General features: G+C 40.8%; 3 protein-coding genes across 7 annotated transcripts in view; 2 read left to right on the top strand and 1 right to left on the bottom strand.

The window, feature by feature from the left end:
• The first annotated feature begins 21 nt into the window (after nucleotides 1-21).
• On the top strand, nucleotides 22-4,515 carry LOC124212475 (nuclear pore complex protein Nup93). The gene is made up of 8 exons (XM_046612531.2): nucleotides 22-306; nucleotides 502-682; nucleotides 770-1,733; nucleotides 1,871-2,195; nucleotides 2,286-2,642; nucleotides 2,711-2,828; nucleotides 2,903-4,180; nucleotides 4,465-4,515. Exons 1-7 carry the CDS (start codon nucleotides 131-133, stop codon nucleotides 3,212-3,214), a joined length of 2,433 nt encoding a protein of 810 aa, XP_046468487.2. The 5' UTR covers nucleotides 22-130; the 3' UTR covers nucleotides 3,215-4,180; nucleotides 4,465-4,515.
• Nucleotides 3,549-18,300, bottom strand: LOC124212486 (ADP-ribosylation factor-like protein 2-binding protein). Of its 4 annotated transcripts, XM_046612564.2 has the most exons (7): nucleotides 17,991-18,300; nucleotides 14,724-15,005; nucleotides 4,504-4,614; nucleotides 4,266-4,372; nucleotides 4,069-4,154; nucleotides 3,895-3,991; nucleotides 3,549-3,778 (listed from the first exon to the last, which is right to left on the bottom strand). In XM_046612564.2, the coding sequence occupies exons 3-7, from the start codon at nucleotides 4,598-4,600 to the stop codon at nucleotides 3,686-3,688; spliced, it is 480 nt and encodes a 159-aa protein (XP_046468520.1). In that variant the 5' UTR covers nucleotides 4,601-4,614; nucleotides 14,724-15,005; nucleotides 17,991-18,300; the 3' UTR covers nucleotides 3,549-3,685. The 4 variants fall into 4 exon arrangements, with proteins under 4 accessions (XP_046468520.1, XP_046468518.1, XP_046468516.1 ...); XM_046612562.2 differs by lacking the exons at nucleotides 14,724-15,005; nucleotides 17,991-18,300 and adding an exon at nucleotides 9,234-9,496; XM_046612560.2 differs by lacking the exons at nucleotides 14,724-15,005; nucleotides 17,991-18,300 and adding an exon at nucleotides 7,954-8,044.
• The window catches only part of LOC124212480 (pseudouridylate synthase RPUSD2), an 89,011-nt gene continuing 74,274 nt past the window's right edge, over nucleotides 5,088-19,824 (top strand). The window contains exons 1-6 of one of the 2 annotated variants that reach the window (XR_011176434.1): nucleotides 5,088-5,316; nucleotides 5,546-6,485; nucleotides 6,674-6,878; nucleotides 6,963-7,226; nucleotides 7,382-8,375; nucleotides 9,262-9,388. Coding sequence is in view for 1 of the 2 variants with exons in the window: in XM_046612545.2 (XP_046468501.1) it covers nucleotides 8,117-8,146; nucleotides 9,262-9,561 (330 nt within the window). In the remaining variant the exon portion in view is untranslated. Of the gene's footprint in view, nucleotides 5,317-5,545; nucleotides 6,486-6,673; nucleotides 6,879-6,962; nucleotides 7,227-7,381; nucleotides 8,376-9,261; nucleotides 9,562-19,824 lie in introns of those variants that run through there. The other variant, XM_046612545.2, reaches the window with a different exon arrangement.

Here is a 19,824-nt window from a genome sequence, read left to right as displayed (position 1 = left end):
TCAGATGGCAGTCCAGTCGGTTGAAGTCCGTGCTGGTCCGTGCAGACGAAATTTCAAATTTGTAAATGGCGTGTACGGGACTACTCTAACCTCAGTTCGCCGTGTTAATTTATTGTTGAAATTCTTCAGAATGGGTGATTCAGATTTTAACGAGCTCCTACGGTCGGCTGAGCAATTGTCAGCCGCTGTAGAGGGAAACGGCGAATTACCGCAAGTCGAAAGAAACTTAAGACAGATTTTAGAAGCCTCTAACGAACTTTGGTCCCGCGTCACTCAGCCCAGCAGTCAGGATAATCAAGTACAGGCGTAAGTACGGAAATTAAATATCCAATTTTTAGTTCTTTAAGTGTAAAACAAAAACGGATGACTAATTTAAATTGGCACCACCGGATTTCTGTACGTATCCACTTTTTTTTCTCGCGGAGTTTAAATGTAACCTCAAAATTGTCGAGGCTCGACCTCCTTGCCATTTATAATTAAATCCGTTTCAATTTACTGCAGACATCTCTTATTGGGTTCGCGTGGTGTTGACCTACCGCAAATATCACAAAAATTGAATTCTCTGAGTGCACGGCGTACTTTTGAGCCATTGGATCCCGTCGCAGATACAGACATTGTTAGCTACTTGAGAAATGAAAAAGAAAATGCCATTCTTTCTATCATTGAACAAGTACATAAAGACGTACGTATAGTTATAATTTTCTAATGCTCGAGTAACACAATATCAAATGAAACAATTGTAATTAAGTAAAAGCATTTTTTCTTACAGACATTTGAGCTAAATAGAGTTCAGCAGCTCCAACACATGCTGGGGGAATGGAAACAAATGCGTTATGAAATAATGAATGCAATGACTGCTCCCTCCGGAGAATTGGTCGACCTAAGGGGCATGCCCCAGCGAACCAAACTTGCAGGTTCCGCTGTAAGCGGTCTGTCCAGCATCGAAGCTGCGTATGCTAAGGAAGTGCGGAATTACAATGACCACGTATTGAGAGGCATAACACGACCAAACTTGTTTAAAATCCTAGCCAAGGCTTCGGAGAGCTTTGATGATAAGAAAGTAGCAGATATGTGGAAAATGGTCAAAGCCATGGTGGATATTCCCGTAACTCCAAGGGGTGATCAAATGAAATCGAGAAGCAGCTCTCAGGTTGAGAGAAAAATAGTATCCCAGGCACGGAAGTACCTTGAAAATCGTTACACAGACTTCATGAATTCTATTATCAGCGAGAATCTTGCCCAAGCAATGCGCGGCGGCATTCCTGGCACTTTGCCGCTTGTGAAAAGCTTTGTAAGAGTCAAAATACAATCAACGCTCGGCTTAGAGGGGATACAAGTTGATGGCATGCCATTGTGGCCGTTAGTCTACTACTGTATGAGAGCCGGGGATTTCCATGCTGCTTTACATTGTCTCAAACAAGCTGGCTCGAGTGTTGACGAGTTTAGAGCTGTCGTGGAAGAAGCTGCGAACAGTAGTACTCAGCGTCCTGGCAGTAGATCGGAATCTATTGTTAAATTACAGTATCGGCGACACGTCAGGTCAGCTACTGATCCTTATAAAAGAGCCGCTTACTGCGCCCTTGTGCCCTGCGATCCTGATGATTTACATTCCGAAGTTATGACCACTGCTGATGATTATTTGTGGCTACGCTTATGTCAGGTCAGAGATCAGGCAGATTCTGAAAATAAACTTACTCTAGATCACCTACAGACCACGATTCTAGAAGAATATGGTAAGAACCAAAAATATTTGACTTGAATAAGATTTCGAGAACTTTGTTGAAATACTAAGTCTGAAAATTCATAATTATGTTAATAGTATACCAAGTTTTTATAGTTTAGTAACCATGTCTCAATGTTTGTTCTTCAGGGGAATCCTATTATCATGCTCATGAGCAGCCTTACCTTTATTTTTCAATGCTGTTTTTGACTGGTCAATTTGAGGCAGCCATTGAATTTTTGGCACGAGGTGCGGGTGCTCGATTATTGCCACATGCTGTCCACCTCGCTGCGGCTATGCACGAACATAATTTACTTGGAGTCAGTCAAAGTGTATTGGCGCCTTTAATAAGTGTTGATCCTGTTGACAAGCCCCCTGCGAAAAGGCTCAATTTTGCACGTTTAATTTTGCTGTATGTTAAAAGATTCGAGGCTTCTGATCCAAAGGAGAGTCTGCATTACCTCTTTTTATTGAGGTCAGATACTGAAAATATTTTGGTTTCTAAAGAATATATATATAAGAAAATGAAACATCACGTCCTATATATTTGAACATTCTTGTCTAGGACGATGAACGATCCGTATGATCGGAATATGTTTGCAGCTTCGGCTGCAGAGATGGTTGTAGATGCTTCGCCGACCAATCGAAGCCTGCTGATTGGACGAATAGACATGGGTCAACGGCTTCCAGGAATATTGGATGAGTTCCAAATTAATGTGGAAGATGTGATTAATATCAGCGCCGAAACTTTGAATCGAAAAGGTCTACTTGAAGATGCAGTTACTATGTACGATTTAGCTGGAAATCACGAGAAAGTCTTGAGTCTGATGTGCTCCTTGCTTGCACAAGTGGTGAGTCAGAAAAGTACTCCTGGCTCACTCAGATCTAGGCTTCAAGATACTGCCAACGACATCAGTTTCAGGTATATTTCAAAAACTTCCGAGATCTTTTAAACAGCGTAAAATTACCGTCCTCAATAAATGTTAACAGGTACCAAGGGACAGCTATTCAAGCTCCAGCAGAATCTGTAGCTGCTTTTTACACCCTAAGAGATCTTATGGTATTCTTTGACCAATTCCATAGCGAACAGCATCAAAATGCTCTGAGGGTAAGCTTCTTTGATTCACCTTACGGGTTTGTTACGTTTGAAGTGGTTGATATTGAAACAACAAATTATTTCAGACCATCGCGGATTCCGGATTATTACCGCTACATGTTAGAGAAGTTGACGAACGTGTTACAGCGCTCCGTCGGGTTTCAGCAGAAATTACTGGTGCTCTAGCTGACGTTCTTCTTGCTACAATGACTATTTTGTATAAGCTGTATCAAAAACTACGCTCAACTGAACCAGGCGACGAGGTTGCGAGGGAACAGCAACTTTGCGATCTCAGAGAACAAGCCAGAGCCTTGACCAGCTTTGCGGGCACGATCCCTTATCGAATGCCGAACGAAACAAACAGTAGACTCGTTCAAATGGAAATACTAATGCATTGAAGGAGTGAATTTATTTTTGCGTACAAAGCTGAAAAAATGTACGATTCAAACATTTAAATAGATTATGATTTTGAAAGCTACGTTTAATGGTTACAAATTTTTTGAATTTTCTCGATGATTAATTTGCGCACAGGTTCCGTTCTAGTAAGTGGAAACTATCTTTATGAAACAAACGAAACAAGACAGTGCGATAAATTAAAAAAAAAAAAAGTAATCAACACCATTTGCGTTTCTTTTTGAATTAATGAAGACTGCAGTTATTCGTGAATTTTTAATATTTAAAATAAACCACAGGTACTAGTTTATCACAATAATAAAACAAAATACCATTGAATTCCAACTTCATTCGCGTTTATTTTCTATCTTACATCTAACAAATACTAGATAATTAGTAATAGTATGGATAAATTTGAAAAAAGTGCTAGGTAAGCATTTTATAAAATGTATCATTTGGATGGAGCTCGCGATTGGTTAACCAGTAGGCTCATCCCGCTCTGAGCTCGTTGATTTGATAGATGTAATCGAAATCCCGGCGCTAAAGTCTTCCACCTTTCCTTCTTTTACCTAACGAATAATAAATTGGTTTTATATTGATATATTATCTGTTTGAGTTCAAACGCAACTCATTGTCAATGATAAAAGAAAGTGCCCCAACGATGAAGCAGTAATCCAAAACTTACAGCTTTGTAATCTAAAATCATTTCTTTGAATGATAGAAAGTCTGTTAACGTCGCTAAAACTTCAAAAACTTCTCCATCCAGTTCAGGACGTCTTTCACTGTAAGAAAAAAAGGCATATTAGCGAACAGCACTGTTTACAAAACTACGGGTTTCACAGCAATTATTGTCTCATACTTAAGCTGGTCTAACAGAACGTGGATTGAAAAGTTAGGAACAGACTTCTTGAGCTGCTTAACGATGTAGTTTTCTATTTCCTGGTTCTGCGAAAGAGAAGAGAATTAAACAAGTTGGTGATACCTTAATCTAGCTATACACTCTGACTAATAAAATTAATTTTCTACATGTAAGTTTCCTAGTTATGCAAAACTTACATACTGATTAAATATTTCCATGTAAATCAGTTTATTCTCTTCCTCGGGTCCAAATATGTGCCAGTAGTTCTCCAAAAATTTCTGCTGTAGCTCTTGGAACTCGCTTTCTAAAACAGGAATTTTGTTTATACTTTGGAATAAAAATTAGCTGCTCTATAAAAGAGATAAAACATCGCTTTCCTAAATTTTTGCTTCAAAGATTCTCAGATTCAAAGAAGAATCATAAAATTCTCAGTACCCATCAAAAGATCTTCTATGTACCCGATGATTTTATCGAAACCTGCGTCTCTGACACCCTTGGATTCCTCGTGAACTTCTTCGCTGTCAGTATCCATGGGTGTTATGTGATCTGAATCACAAAATGTTGGACTGATAAGTAAGTTAGGAAGTGAATGTCAGGTCGTATCATTAAATTAAATGTAGTGCAGTTTATCACGCCAGTCTGTTGGTGACAGTTTGAAAGTGGGTCAAGAAATATTTTTTTAACGAACCTATAACTTCTGGATTCATTTTAAACAAGGCTCATGAATATTATTTCTAAAGTTCCATAACTTGCGTTGTATGTATTGAAGAACTACACGTTAGTGCGTGGTTAGTACATGCGTCTGCAATGTCAAAAGATTTGTTTACTATCGAATCTGTCATGTAAGCCGCCATGTTGTTTCACGCCTAGCAACGCCGGGTTCTTGAATGCGATTGGCTCGTTCAACCTGACACGGTGTGACGACAGTTTTTAAACTTGAAAAAAAAAAGTTTTCAATTAATGTTCACAGAGTTTGAAAACACCAAATAGCTCTTGAGGCCTGAGTAATAATCCGAAGTCACTTTCAAACACATATCGTGGCTGCGTAAATAGAATTAACCGAATCTTTTAGCGACCAACGTCGCTGCTTAGCAGACGACACGGCGTAACGTTTTTGGGATACCGGTTGTTGCATGTTTGTGGTTAATGGCGTGCTGTTATTTTAGCAATTTTAGCAGCCTGTTTGCATTCCTGTCGCAAGAGTTATTTAAACGTGAATACTTTTTCTTTTTAGTGAATCAAATTCAGGTAAATAGTAGTTTTTTAAGCCGTTGGTATCAGGTATTTTGAAATCAAATTTAGAGTTGAAAATTTTTCTCTATCTCAAAGTAATATCATTTCAGTTCAACTCTAGTGATTTTAAATCCTCCTTTCAAATGATTATTCAACAATTTCTTTGTTTCTCTACTTTTTGAAATGGGTTATAGGCCTGATGCGTCCTTGACCAGTGGTTAACAATAATGTTTTGCTTATCCAGCTATTAAAGTGAAACGGAGGCTAGAGATGTCCATGGAAATATTTGCGTTTGATAAAAGCCTGCAGGAGCGGCTGGTCGAATACTCGGAAATATTAACAGCGGGTGCAAAGGTAATTCCAGCATCTCAGATTCACTCCGAATGGTCCTGCTATGTTGAACTGGTGATAGAACCAGTTGGTTGGCGTGCCCTATGGAAAATCCCAAGGCTGACCTGTCAGGACTTCGAAATCCATTATCCTACAATTGTTGTTGTTGAGGTTGAGAATGTGGATTTCCAAGAATTATCTGCACTTGTTAAAATAGTTGCTGTTCAAGATGAGATACAGCTTCCTGAAAAGTATGACGTTCCTCTGAACGAGCTTTACCCAACTCAGCACCAAGAGAATACAGTCCTTGATATGATTGGTACAGCTAACTGCATCGATCAGTTAAGATTCTTTTTTAATTATCTCTGGATGCCGTGGGATACGGATGACGATGACGACACCGACTGGGTTTCACTTCATTTGGAGCCAAGAATAAGATTATTTTTTGACATGAAACGCGGGGTTGTCAACAAAGAAACTTGCGACGTTATAAGAAGCTTGACCAGAGAAGGGAGGGATATTCAAGCAAAAATCACAAGGCTCGAGGAAGATATATCAGACGAAGAAGAGGATCAGGATCAAGTGCTCGATGACGGAAAAGCCTGCCAGTTAATGAAGCTTCATTTTCGACTACAGCAGATTAAAACTGAGATGGAAGTTCTGGAAAATCCTGTTATGAGGGAAGTCCTCACCAGAAATAAAGGCTCGAACATGACGGATAAAGAAGTTAAGAACCGGGAAAGCAGAGGGACGAGATCTGAAGGATATTTTGTTTGGCTCGGAGGATCTGTTCAAGACATGATCTCGTCTTTGAGCAATGTTCAGACAGTCATTGGTCCCGATATGTTTTTGAAGTAAGAGGTTTCATAATCTGTATGACTCATTTTATGACTAATGATCGTTACGCATATTCAACAGTAAATGATTTTTAGTTGAAATACATTACCTATTTTTCAATAAATCAGATCTGGGAACCTTGATTTTACAAAAAATAGAGAACTGACGATTTCTAACATTTTTTTCATCATTATATATTATTCAGAACTTCAAATTGCTTGCAAGAAGCACTGGATACTTCTGAAGCAGGTGATATAGTAGTTCTCGGTGAAGGAGAGCACCAAATCAGAGGCGTTGGAGGCCTGGAGGAAGGAGGCAAATTCAAGGGGTTCGGCAGACTTGGAGATACAGTTATCTGTGGAAGGGAGACCGAATGTGGGCCGTCCTTGATGGATTTTTCAGGCGGGGAGGTACGAATGACATTTACGAAAAAAATAACTATACTATTACTAATATATGTATAACATCATACTCATTAACTTTCGTATCACCAGGTATATTTAGAAGGCATCTCCATTCAATTAGGCGATCTTCAGATGGGTTTGCTAGCTCGCAAAGGGAAGGTCCAACTCATTGGGTGCAGGATTTTCGTTACAAATAAAAGTGTCATCAAACTAGGCACTGTGGTTCTGCCTGGGGCTAAATTAATCGCCCAAAATACGACATTTGAAGGGCTTGGAACTGCAATTGTAATTCATTCAGGAGGCAGTGTTACTTTAGATGGATGCTACTTCAACGAATGTGTCGAAGGTATTCAGGTAAGGTGATGATTAATATTTAAGTGCTGTTAGTTCTATAAAAATTCCATAATCATTTTTAACACTCTAATTACATGAAAAATGTACTGGTAGTGTGAGATTCTCAAGGACCTGATTCACACGTGGGCTCATTATTGATAATATCATTATTTCAGATGCACGATAATTCAAGTTTGGCTGTAAATAATTGCTCATTATCGAATTTCAAAGAGCACAGTATACGCATGGAAACTCAAAAGTATGTAACTGGCCCTGAGGGAAAGATTGGGAGTAGTGAGCTGCTGCAGAATGTCTCCGAAATTAATATCAAAGATTGTCAATTCGAGAACAATGGTAAGGGTGATATTTTATTTCAAGCTAAACCGTCCGCGGCATTCTTCGCTAAACAAGAAGGTAATACGAACATGGTGTCTTAAATATATTATATTCGTGAAAATGTGTCTTAGATCCCGTTATATCCCGTTATCACAGCAATTTCCAGAGTACATTGTGACAAAAAATTTTTTACAAAGTTTACCAGATATATCCCTTGTTACTTATCTTTAATATTAAAATAAATGTATATTTAATGTAAGAAATTGGAGGTTTTCTTTGTAATTGGTATGTTTGAAAATTTTGGTTTTCAAAAATTGTTTACCGGTTTAAACATTGTAAAGTAATTTTAACTCATAATTCATGCCGAATAATTTTACCACAAAATTTCAATAAGTACTCATAGATTTCTTACCTTTTCGCCAAAGAAATATCTTCATCTTACGAATATCTTAATTTTTCGTGGTAAAGATTGGTTGCAATGAACGCCGCAAGATGGCGCCACCTTATCAAATTCAGTAACGATTCCGCGTGCTTACGTTTCGGCGTGTGTTGTGCGAGGTGAAACAAAAATACAGATGAGGCTTTTGAGCTCGTTGAATACATTGGTAAATCATTGATGGATATTGTTTGTATAATTAAAAAAGAAATGTACGCCGCATGAGAGATTTGCGTCATATCGCGAACTGGTGGACCAAAGAGTTAGTAAAAACGAAATAATTTGAAGATAAATCGAGATATTGTCGGCTTCATGTTACCTAACCTCAAAATCTTCGGAAGCTATGATTTGTACACTGTGTCCCAAATAAAAACATTAGAAACAACCAGACGCATCGCGTACGTATTAATTTTTGTTTCTACGTAATACGAATAGGATAATGCACGTTCAGGTGTTAGATGAGCAATACTGACTGACGCCGCATGTTCCCAAAGCAGGGTTACGGTTTCGCAGAAAAAAATCAGATTTGGTTCACGTATTCGTGCAATGTGTTTCGAATCGCAGATGCGTGAACTATTTAAAGATGCGATAGAATATTTTATGCTCGTTGTATTTTTACAATTGTATATAATGAATTAGGGTTAACAGCTGTTTCTTCCTGTCTTTTGGGTCAAAAGATAATTAATTGTTTGAGATCTGTGTGACGTGAAGACCTCCTGGGCTACGTTTTGCTTTGAGTATTGTTTTTAATGTTATGTCTAGAGTGATAATTTATCAATCACCCTACGTACACGCATGTAATTATTCCAAGCGGCACATGTCTTTGCCAAAAATTATATCGTCGCTACTTTTGTCACCAATATCAGTCGCGAATTCAAAACATTGGCGCATAAAAAACAATTCTTGAAAAAATTATTCTCTGCTCTGAATACGAAGAAATTAAAAAATTATTTAGACACTGAGCAAATAAATCCCGGGTTATCTTCAATTTTGCAAAATCGTAACGATGACGCAGAAAAATAAAAAACGAGGGATAAAGTTACGTCCGTTTACCTATTTGCATAGTATGAGTACGTAGCATGATATAAATTTATATTTTTTATATTTATAAAGATAAATTGCGGATATAATATGATCGGGAAGGAATAGCAATAAGCCTGTGTCGTAAAATTCGTGAAAAATATTGCCATGTGCACAGAGATCGAAGCGCAGGAGGCAGCGAGGGCGGGGACGTTAGAAATTCGGCTTTTCATTACCCGTAAAAGACGTTTATTGGTGTTTCAGGTATCTGAACTAGGAAACTGCGAACGACTCGGTAAATCTTTGAGGAAACTACGACGTGCCTGGCTCACGACCGCAACAGAAGAGGCGGTAGTTTTACGCGTTTTAGCAGTGCGAATTTATCTCCGAGTACCCAGTTGCAAAACCACCCCGGAAACAACGATGGTCGAAACTGCCGTCCTCGAGACCATCAGAGACAAGCATACGCAGTTCGGCCATGCTCGTCCGCTCGACTGCTCCGACTGCATTTTCGTATTCCAAGAAACTCTCTCCGATTACGAGGAACCCACGTCCGACGCGGAGGTGAGTTGATGCATGCCAAATATTCGCACGTACCCATTCACAGCCACGAGGACACGGAGCGCGACATTCGTAAGAGAGTGTTTAGTGGTTGTTGAAAATTGCCGGAGAAGATATTTGAAACCTGCTTCCACAATGTGTTTTTCCCCTCTGTAAGAGAATTTTTGATTCCGCAAAAACTCCCCTTGAAAGCTGAATTGTGGGTAACCAATTCACCACCGTATTGTTTAAAAAAATCTCTTTAGTGACATTAAAGGAATACTTTTGCCACCAAACGTACCATCGTTAATTCAGTTAGTTGATCTAAGAGTTGAGAGTTTGAAACAACACTATCGACTGAAATTCACATCGTGGATTATCCACGCTGAAAACTGTAACATAAATACATATAATTCAACGTTTGAAAAGTATAACGATAAAAGATCGGATTTTTTGGGTAGCCGACGCATGGGATCAGTCAGGTGTCAGCTTCTTGTAAATTCAGAAGCGTGGTTTACATTATGGGAATTGCCAGGAGGATGCGATACGTCCAAAATTTCAGCAGGAGATGGTTTTTTGATCACTGAAATATTATACCAGGCTATGAGGATTATGCTAAAGGAGATATCAAACAGTGGTTGGAGAAAGATTTTATTCTCATGGCTTTAATCGATGAGGAAATTATTGCACAAATCATAAGATCAGACTCTCTCAGCTTACAGAGAGTGAAACGTCAATGGAGCAGGGTGATGACATCGAAAAAAAAAAATTTACTATTCGCGAAGGTGTAAAAGCTGTATGTCGTTTGAATCACTGGATATGGCACAATCAGGGATTTGACGTTCAGATTTGTCAGGATTATCAAATATTAACCGATGTCAGGAACTCATAGCAGTTACAGAAAATGTAACCAGCAACTAAAATTTAATCCAACGCAGAATTCTTGTTTCGTGCTAGTTTTAATCTATACATTCAACTTCATGTACGCTAAGCAAGTCGAAGCATATATTCCCTTCGTTTAGTATTTGTCTATATTTTGTTTACTTACGTTTCATTTAATTCTATTCTTGTACGACTATATGAGCAAAAATTTAAATAATCACGGACACAACTGTTTGAATATTTTTATTTCCGATCTGGAAAACTGCGATATGTAAGGAAATTGAGCGACCGAATTATTCGCACCATCTTGATATTATTTTCGTTAATTCGAGGACCAGAGACATTCACTTTCAGAATTACTTTCATGACACGTAACGAAATCGGTTTCAAAAGACGTGAAATCGCATGGCATCGCGCCAAATGCTCGCTTCTCACATCCGTATCAGATAGAGCTCGGAAAAAAAATGCGATGTTTATCTACCTATCTACCTAATCTAGTGTGATTACATACTTCACGGAAATTCCGAGGGCTGGTAGATAATAAAAGGGAAGAATTTGCGAGAAAAAGAAGAAAAGTAGTGTGATATACAGGTAATCGTGGGGAAAAAGTAACGGCAATGGAAGGGTGGGTGAAATTTTAAGCCGTGGGGGACGATCGGCAGGAAAACTGAGTTTTTAACCTTCGACTTTTTCAACCTAGCTGCAGGTATGTCCTGACACTGGGTCTGCGATTTTCAATATTCATTAGAACTATGCTTTGCAATTTGAGGAACTATTCACCGGAAACTTGAACCAGATGTTTTTTCGCTTATCGGAAGTGAACTCACTTCGAACTATTCCGTTGGCAGATTCCAATAACTTGCACGATTTCGCTGCGGTTAAATACTTGGCGAATGACCACCATTTCAACGATGGCTCTTGTTCGTTGATACAAGTGTCGAAGTGGTGTGAAAATTCCCGTTTGTATTTGATTGATTCGAAAGAATGCAGATTTTTAATTTTCACACACAATTGTGACATTGAGACGCTAAAACTTTGGATTAAGAAATGTACAACGCTGGTCGGGAAGCATAGTTTGAAAGTTTGCTTTCCGGAATTCTGCGGTAACGTTGACGTAATTAGCATTTGCAGTTTGCCTAAAGTTTCGTTCAATTATGAAACAATAGCGCCACGGTTAGAAATGCGAAACTCATTAGGACATCGTTTCCTCGTTCGTCTTGTACTTGCTAGAAACTTGGCCCTAACTTTGATCCCCGACAAGTTTTAGTAAACCGAACTTGAGGACTCCCTAATACCAAAATAAGTTGTACAGCTACAACGTTGTGTAAAATTATTTTGCCGCCAATAAATGTCGGAAATAAATGCGTGCGAATAACTGCCGGCAATTTATCTGCAACGTAAACTGTTGGAAGAGTACAGGTATTGAATATGGCACCGAAAACATTCCGTAGAAGTCCACGCTATTTTGGTGTTGTTTTCAAAACCACTTGGTGTCAAGAATCGAACGATTTACACCGATGATATTTAATTTTACACTAATCGGTGTGGACTTTTATCGTATATCCCTGATGGTTGCAGGGTAAGTTGTAGAGGTTACATAAAAAAGTCGAGGTCTATACACCCGTTTACGCGATACGAGGGGTGGCCAGAATTCTCGATCCCTTGTGAAAGGTGCGGAAGAATTACGGGGCGTGTTCAATTCAATGGTGCCGCAATGCAACTCCGAAAATACACCCTCCGCTGGAGGAGAGATGATCAATCACTCAAGAGAGGCTTGCTCGTCCTCAAATAACTGGCGGGGAGGGGTGTCGACCCCGACGTAACTCTCTCTCTCTCTCTCTCTCTCTCTCTCTCTTCCTCGGACGTCAGGCGTCGCGACGCGTCGATGTATGTACACCTACGACTGCACACGCGGTCGCACGCGAGTCCGTAGATCAAACGCACCCACCTCCCGGGGCCAACGTGCGCCACGTTATTCTCCTCTCCTTCCTCACGTATTCCATCTTGGAAAGGTCGTTTCGCTCGACGACCTCCATTTTTCTCCAGCTAACATTTTACCAGATCTTATACGTGCGCATGTATGCCTGCAACGCTCGTTTCTCTTTACTGCCCGACAACTACGGCCACGTATCCACACGTAAGCAGCCCCCGTATCACGGCCGCGTTATCCTTTCGTCCGAGATCCTTCTATCTGTGTAGGTATCCTTGCGTCATGGAATTGTCTCATCGAAAGGACCGGCAGGGTTCAGGCCTCCTGGAACTCCGTTCTAGTTTATTGATTATCAGCGATTGATGATACGGTTCTATGGAATCGAGAGATTCGCCTCCTGAGCGTTGTTTTATTTCTTTTCCTTTTTATCATATCGGATCTCGCTTTGAGATTTCAGGTCGTTTTGTATCGTTGGTTCAAATGGTTTTAGGCAGATTTTACAAAGGATCGCACGAAAGTTTCTAAAGATTTTATCGACGCTTGATCTCTACGAGTTTTCGTAAGTTGTGCTTTTTTTTTTTTCTTGAGACTATCTGTTTCGAAGAATCGGAACTTTGACCGAATCATCGTAGTTGATCGTAGCTGCCGCAAAGGTGTAAGGAAATTTTGTCGTTTATTGTATCATGTAAATGGTACGAAGACAAATTTTGCCGATGAAAAACAAGAATCAAGCATCCAAAGAGCATTTTATTACGCCATAACTCATGAACGTCGGGTCTATTCACAAGGCACTACGGATAAATGCTTCTCTTCTAGCCACTTGTGTAGAAACCCCATACAAGCAATTGAAACCACCGATGATCTTATATACGTATTTTCAATATCCCGACAACCGAGTTCACTACTGAACAATTGCCTGTTTCATCATTTTTTATATCCAATCAGTGCAGCTTGACGATTTCACTTGAAGTAAATTCAAAAATAAATTTTAAAAGCCCATTCTGTGCCGGTTTGTCGGCGATGCATCCACGCGTGGCTAATTATCGGACTCTTAGCTTTGGCGTAAATTGGGAATGTGCGTGAAGAACGACGGGGTAAAACAGACCGAAGCTCGTTGTCCAGGCAGCCTGTGAGACGGATAATTATTTAGGGAACAGCCCTGAATCGGCCATTCATCATCCCTCCTCCCTTAAATAATTCTATAAGCGGGTATTTTGATTTTCGCGCATACTTGAGAAGACTGCTCCTGATTATAAGCCGTGATTTACAAAGCGTGTAATGACTCGCGAGAGGATCGCACACCGGTGACCCTCGTCCTTTTCCCAGCTGCGGCATCTTTTGCCAGGAATTAATCACTGCCCAGCTAATATCTTGTTCCTATTTGTAATATTCCGCCAGACACCGTGATATATTACGCCGAGGAGACTCGCGGCTGGTCGCGCAAAACCGCCACAAAGATCCGCCTTGTCATCCCCGATTTGTACGGAATTTTCGCATGAAATGCATCTCGTCTGATACTCTGTAAAATTTATTACCGTGTTGCATGTTTCGCATAATTTCACGTGCCAGCTTATGTTGTTATTATTATTATTACTGTTGTTGTTGTTATTGTTATTATTACCATACGAACATAAAGTCAATTTTATAAAATATATCGTCGAATCGTTTCATCGACTGAAAACTGTCGAAGGATGTACGAGTTACCAAAGAAATAGAAAAACGAAACGTGAAACGATTACGTCGAGGTGACGATCGTGCGGCTGTAATTAGCGGTACGCGCTCTATCCGAGGTCAAGTACACGGACAGGTATTTGAGTATTCGAAAATTGACGATCACGTCAGCCAATGAATATTCAACAAATAATCATTCCGCTGCTAAGAGAGGGAGGGAGAGAGAGAGAGAGAGAGAGAGCATCGTCCTTTCTATCGCTTAAATTATACGTAGCAGGTGGATAGTAATGAAGATAGACTGGGTGAATTACGTAACTCCACGCGCATAGACGTTCAACTCGTGGAGAATCTTGACCAACCTTTAACCAGTATTGACCACACAGTGGACGTGAATAGCATGAACTTAATATTCGACATTTTTATCCTTGCTTCTGCAAGAATGGAATCTACTTCAAGTTCTTTCAGGTATAACCGTGCAGGTTTGTGGAAATATGAATTGGCTTCGCGTCATCGTTTGTAACAATTTTATTCACGCCGGGCGTTGAAATAGATATTAGACCGTAAGAACATTATAAAAAATAAGAAAAATAGTTCGATGTTGTTTGACTAATCACACGTGCGTGGTATACCAGCTATATACGAATAATTCGACATTGTCGGTTACTTCTTGATTGTCAACGTTATAACATTAATTGTTAATTACTTATCGCTCGATGGGTTTCCGGCTATTTTACTTTTTGTCATTCCAGCTTTTAGCGGGTCGTTCGCCTCCTCGGATCGTCTTCCAATTTATTGGCCGAAGCTTGTGGCCACGAACAGACCGCGTGTATCGCGTCGGCCGTCTGCCCGCTATTCCGATTCTGGGCAGCCTCCTCGCTTCATCCGCAGATCTCTTCTTCTCTCCTCTCCTTCCCTCTTCAATCCTCTCGAGGCCCGCCCCCGATATTCCCTGGCTCTCTGGCCACAATGGACGTCCTAGCTATGCCTGAAATAAACCACAGCTGGAGTAGTCAACCGTCGCGCGAACTATCAATCAACCGACTTGCTTACTGCCTATAACACTTCTTATTTTCGCGGCGGAACCAATGCGGGAAAATCCGGATCGCGACGCCGCCACGCGTGCTCTCATATTTTCATCGACTTTCATCCCGGTCTCATTTCCGTCCTCCTCCATCCCGGAGTGACCGATCGGTACCGCGCCGAAATAGAATAGATTATGGCTAACTAATTAAGAGTAACAATTTCCACGTCCGGAACATTGCCGGCTGTGCAGTAATGTCTATCTCCGTCTGTCTTACGTACGCTGCCAAAATTGATAACTAACTTGTCCTTTTTTCTTTTTTAATTTTGCTTTTTCACTTCCCCGAGGGGTAACAGCTCACGAAAAAAATCGCTCGTTAGTTACGGACCGATTCATTGTCGTAAATTGTACATTTAACACTCGGCCAGTGTATCGCTATTCGCTCGGTTTTAAAAATTAGATTTTACACCGTGCAGCCATGACATCCTTCCGAGTTGTAAATTCCGTTTAATGGATCGTCGTTTGATCCCCGGATGTATACCTGCGGTGTTTATACCTTTGTGCCAATGTGCGTTCGTTGTTTAATTTTCACCCTACGAATGCTTTATGCAAATTTCTTTGAACTTTTATCTAAATAAAAGAAATAAAATCAATTCACTATATTATTTGATTTTGAGTTTGGAATTTTTACACTGTTTTCTGTTCTCGATTACCGCTAATCGTCATCTTTTTTTTTCCCCTCTAGTTTCGAGAACAGGATATACGATATGCATTGGACTTTATTACAGTCGTTTGGAATTTTTTCTCCATCTGCATTGCCAAGCGATAAAACGAAAACGATTCCCGAGAATCAGTAATCAATTTATACTTTAATTCTGATCAGTTTAAATCTTACTAACGAAGAATATATTATTTTTTTACACATAACTCAGGCACCAGGTAATACATTGATTAAGCGATTTAAAGAAAAAGTGAACGTTAGTTATTTATCGGTCAATTTTCTTTCATCGCTATACATAAAATGATGAATATAAAAAATTTTTTTTACGGCTTACGCGACTCGCTACGAAACGGCCTGGCACAATATTTTGAATGATTTTCATCTTGGTCATATATTAGCGTGCACGCAATTTCGCAACTCATTCTATTATAACTAATCGTCATGTATTTTCGTCACTCGCGTACGACACGCGTGTCGAGTGTCGAGTGTTGACGGTCCTTGATTACGCCGCGCGGATTTCTCCGCCGCGATATTTAAGCCCGACTCTGATGCGGAGCCATCATTCGGCGCGTCTTGAGCAGTCTTGAGTGTCTTGAGAGCTCGTTAACGAGATTTCCGTCGAGCGCCATATTTCATTTAGGTATAATATAAGGGTATATATAACCCATCATTCTTCGATGACCGGACCACGAGACTGCCACTCAAATCTATTCCTATTCCTTCGGCGCTAATTCTCCTCGTCCGTTTTCCTGGGAGACGGTAGCGGGTCGTTTCTTCTATTCTCCCGGGTTAATTCCGCGTATTGTATTCCCCCCTTGAAATCGTCGAGACAATTTGTTTCCACAGCGTTGATCCGGGAAAATCCTTCAAAGCTTATCTCAAGTCAAAGCGGAGGATTTGGATACATTTAAGTGTCCTCGGTAATATTGTTGCTTAAAAATAATGTGTTCATTTTTCACCGGTAATGAAACGATGGCTCTCGGGATACGGGAACGGAAGGGAAGTCTCGTAGCGTTACCGATTACTCGAAATTTCCGATTCAATATCGTGCGATAAATTAGCCGTCTCTACTCGCCGTAGGTATTCTATAGATACAAGATCTGCGTAACTAGCTATTTTACGAATTGGTTCTTGGAATAATCCTAGGAGGTTTAACGGACCAGCTTTGTGCTTTGAGAGCTTAACGACCGTTGTGTACATAGCTTGAAACGAACGATAGGTCTTCGACGGTTTGTGTCACGGTGCCGCCTATTTCTGAACCTGCATTGTAATCCCACTTCCGGCACACTTGTTATTTCCGGCCTCTCGCAGGCAAGCGCGATTCCTCGAGTCCTTCGCTGGTAATTCGATCGTTACGTCAACTTTTCACATAACCGCCGACCGACGTATCAACGTTCATTTCCCGGGGTATAATTTCCTCCTTCTCCAACAGCGGCAGAGGCCTTGTAGAGCTGGAAAAAGGAAATGCTGAAAATCGAGGCGGAGCTACTTTTGGACGTTGTATGAAATGGACGCGACGAAAGACGCAAAGATACAGGCGAAATTCGTTATGCGTAGGTATGCATTTGTGCGTCTGGGCGATCGGAGTCGCCTTTGAACGTCGAATCGCGCCCTCCAGGAAAAGTTCCGAGCTGTAGACGGTGATTGACAACCAGGAAGCCGTCCGGCGCACAATTATACACAAACAAAAATAGGCCGCGGTGATCTTGGCTTCGAAAACGCATATCCGAGGGACGCGGCTCTGACGTACTGTCATATTCGATAAACGGTCAGTTTTCACCGGCGGAAGTGACGTCACGCCCCAAGATCTCACGCATCTCCCAATCGCCTCACGTTCGCGCAAATATTCCACAAATCTTTTTTCGGTCTCCGGTATCTTACATTATATGCACACACATATGTAACTCGTAGGTGATGTTCGAACAAACTGAAATTGTCAGGGGGCAACGTTACGATGATGAAGTACGTATAATTGATTGGCTCGATTCGTTGGTTAGGAACGAATTGCTTAATTTTTGTCAACTAATTCTTAGGATCAACTCGAATATTTAATTCATGGAATTCTTTTTCAAATTTAAATCAAAACTATTGTCTGCAGGAAGATGTTTCAATGCAATTAATACGCCGTACCTAATTTTTTTCCGTAAGAATAATCGCGTCTAACTGCGACGTGAAATTCGCAAAAACATCGACCTTATTAAACGACAAAATTCTTGGACCAGGCTTACCGATCTTCTCCCCCTGCACTCGACATCACGCCGCGTATAAAAATCTGGTTCAACAAAGCCGGCATAATCGAATATCCTAGCCTCTCCCGCCGCTGTTATCAATCGAATTTTCAAATTTGTTCCAAGCACAGATCCGCATGATTTTCCGGCTCTCGAATCGCGAGAAACTTCCATCCTCGGCGTGGGTATGGTGGGTACCAACTTTAGAGTATGTAGATTATACACGAAAATAGTTGAGCCGACAAGAAGCGTCGCGGATAGGTCGAGTCGCCAGGCATCCCGATGCTCGTCAGGGCGCACACGTGTTCGCGTCTGTCCCACGGCTCTGCGGTGGCAGGACGAGGCCAACTTTGGGATAATTTTAAACACCTCTCGAGAGTGAGAGTGAACCGCACTTGCCTCGGCTCCTCGACAATGCGCCAAACCCCGCCTCGCCTCGGCGTATTCCTTCTCTTTGTCTTTCTTCCCGCTCCGCGTTTCCTCCGTCCTGATAAGGGTGTTCTTTGTTTTGAACTTTTTTCAAAATTGACGTGAAACAAGTATGTGGAAATCTCCGCAAAACCGCAGGTCTATGTCTCGAAATTTGAACCCTTTCGTGGAGTCTGTCAAGTTTTTCATTTAAAATATACAATTTTCACTCAACTTTCAGTGCACGTACAACGTTACTGATCGTGGTACTAACTGTTTGTAAAAAACCTCTAAGCGTGAGAAATTAATCAACGTTGATTAAGCATTTTATTTCAATTGTCAAGTTCTAATTGCAGAATGCTCGGTAAACGATACTGATACTTTCATTTAATATCATAACCAATGCTCACTGATTTCGCACGGTAATAAATTTTTTTGCAAACAGTTGATCCTGCGACGAAATGTATACCTAAACCGTAGTAACAACGTGCGGATTTTAAAATGTCAAAATTCGCAACCCTCGCGCGAGAGTTTCAGAGTTGAGATAGAGATCTGTGCTTTGAAGGAAATTTTTATTTATTTGTTCAGAACCAACGTAGAAGGCAGCCAAGTCCGAACTCGCAGAAGTCCGAAATGAAAACAATTCTAATCTCGATACTATACATCCCTCCCTCTCTCCCTCTCCCTCTCTCTCTCTCTCCACCGTTGTTACATCTGCACGATCATCACCTCGTCTCCTTGGTTCATCCGAATTCTAACCGGGGTTGCAGGAATTCGCACCAACGACAGCGACCGTACTTTCTGTCCGTCCACGTCACCGAGACGGATTTATTCGCAACCTGTCCCGTATACATATATTATTTGCATGCTCGTATGCGTGGTAAATTGCAATTTGCTCAGGGAGCGTACGGACGGCGGGTGATCATCGCTGCATCCGCACTTGCGGCTCGCTTTGACGATCGCGAGGGCGTCTGTTTCGTGCTTGCACGTAATTGAGTCTACGCGACAGTTCGTACGTAGATGTGTCGTAGCTGCCGATGCGTTAACCCCCTTGACTACCGCGGGCGACTTTCAAAAGATCCTTTTCTTTCTGCCGACGTTTCTTGTTTCATCTCTCCCATCACGCTGCTCGTTAAGTTTTTGCAAAGAGAAAAAGGTATTGGTTGGTTCGATAAAAAATATATAGTATTTTTAACGGTGGTGAAAATGACGTGTTTTCGCCGATAGTCATTTTTTTCTTTTTATCGATGCAAGGATTCGGTGGGATCAACTATCAAGATTTATCGGTGTATTTGAAACAACAAAAGAAGTGGCGGGATCATGTTAAATTTACTTCGAGCAACAGAGTATCCGTTTAACCACCCGCACGATAATACAAATATTTGTTTTGCCCAAACGATCCTCCTTCTCAGATCACGCGAAATTA

Source organism: Neodiprion pinetum, chromosome 2 (assembly GCF_021155775.2).
Source record: "Neodiprion pinetum isolate iyNeoPine1 chromosome 2, iyNeoPine1.2, whole genome shotgun sequence".
NCBI lineage: Eukaryota > Metazoa > Arthropoda > Insecta > Hymenoptera > Diprionidae > Neodiprion > Neodiprion pinetum.
Note: the sequence above shows the minus strand (reverse complement) of the source record. Positions and strands in the feature narration are given on the sequence as shown.

Bases quoted from the DNA above. Each gene is read 5' to 3' on its own strand.
- LOC124212475 (XM_046612531.2), top strand. From the start codon at position 131: ATGGGTGATTCAGATTTTAACGAGCTCCTACGGTCGGCTGAGCAATTG. The intron at 683-769 runs GTACGTATAGTT...TTTTTCTTACAG, and splicing joins TTGAACAAGTACATAAAGAC to ACATTTGAGCTAAATAGAGT. The intron at 2,829-2,902 runs GTAAGCTTCTTT...AAATTATTTCAG, and splicing joins AGCATCAAAATGCTCTGAGG to ACCATCGCGGATTCCGGATT.
- LOC124212486 (XM_046612560.2), bottom strand. From the start codon at position 7,978: ATGAAGATATTTCTTTGGCGAAAAG. The intron at 4,615-7,953 runs GTAAGAAATCTA...TTTGTGATTCAG, and splicing joins GATATTTCTTTGGCGAAAAG to ATCACATAACACCCATGGAT. The intron at 4,155-4,265 runs GTAAGTTTTGCA...TCTCTTTCGCAG, and splicing joins TGGAAATATTTAATCAGTAT to AACCAGGAAATAGAAAACTA.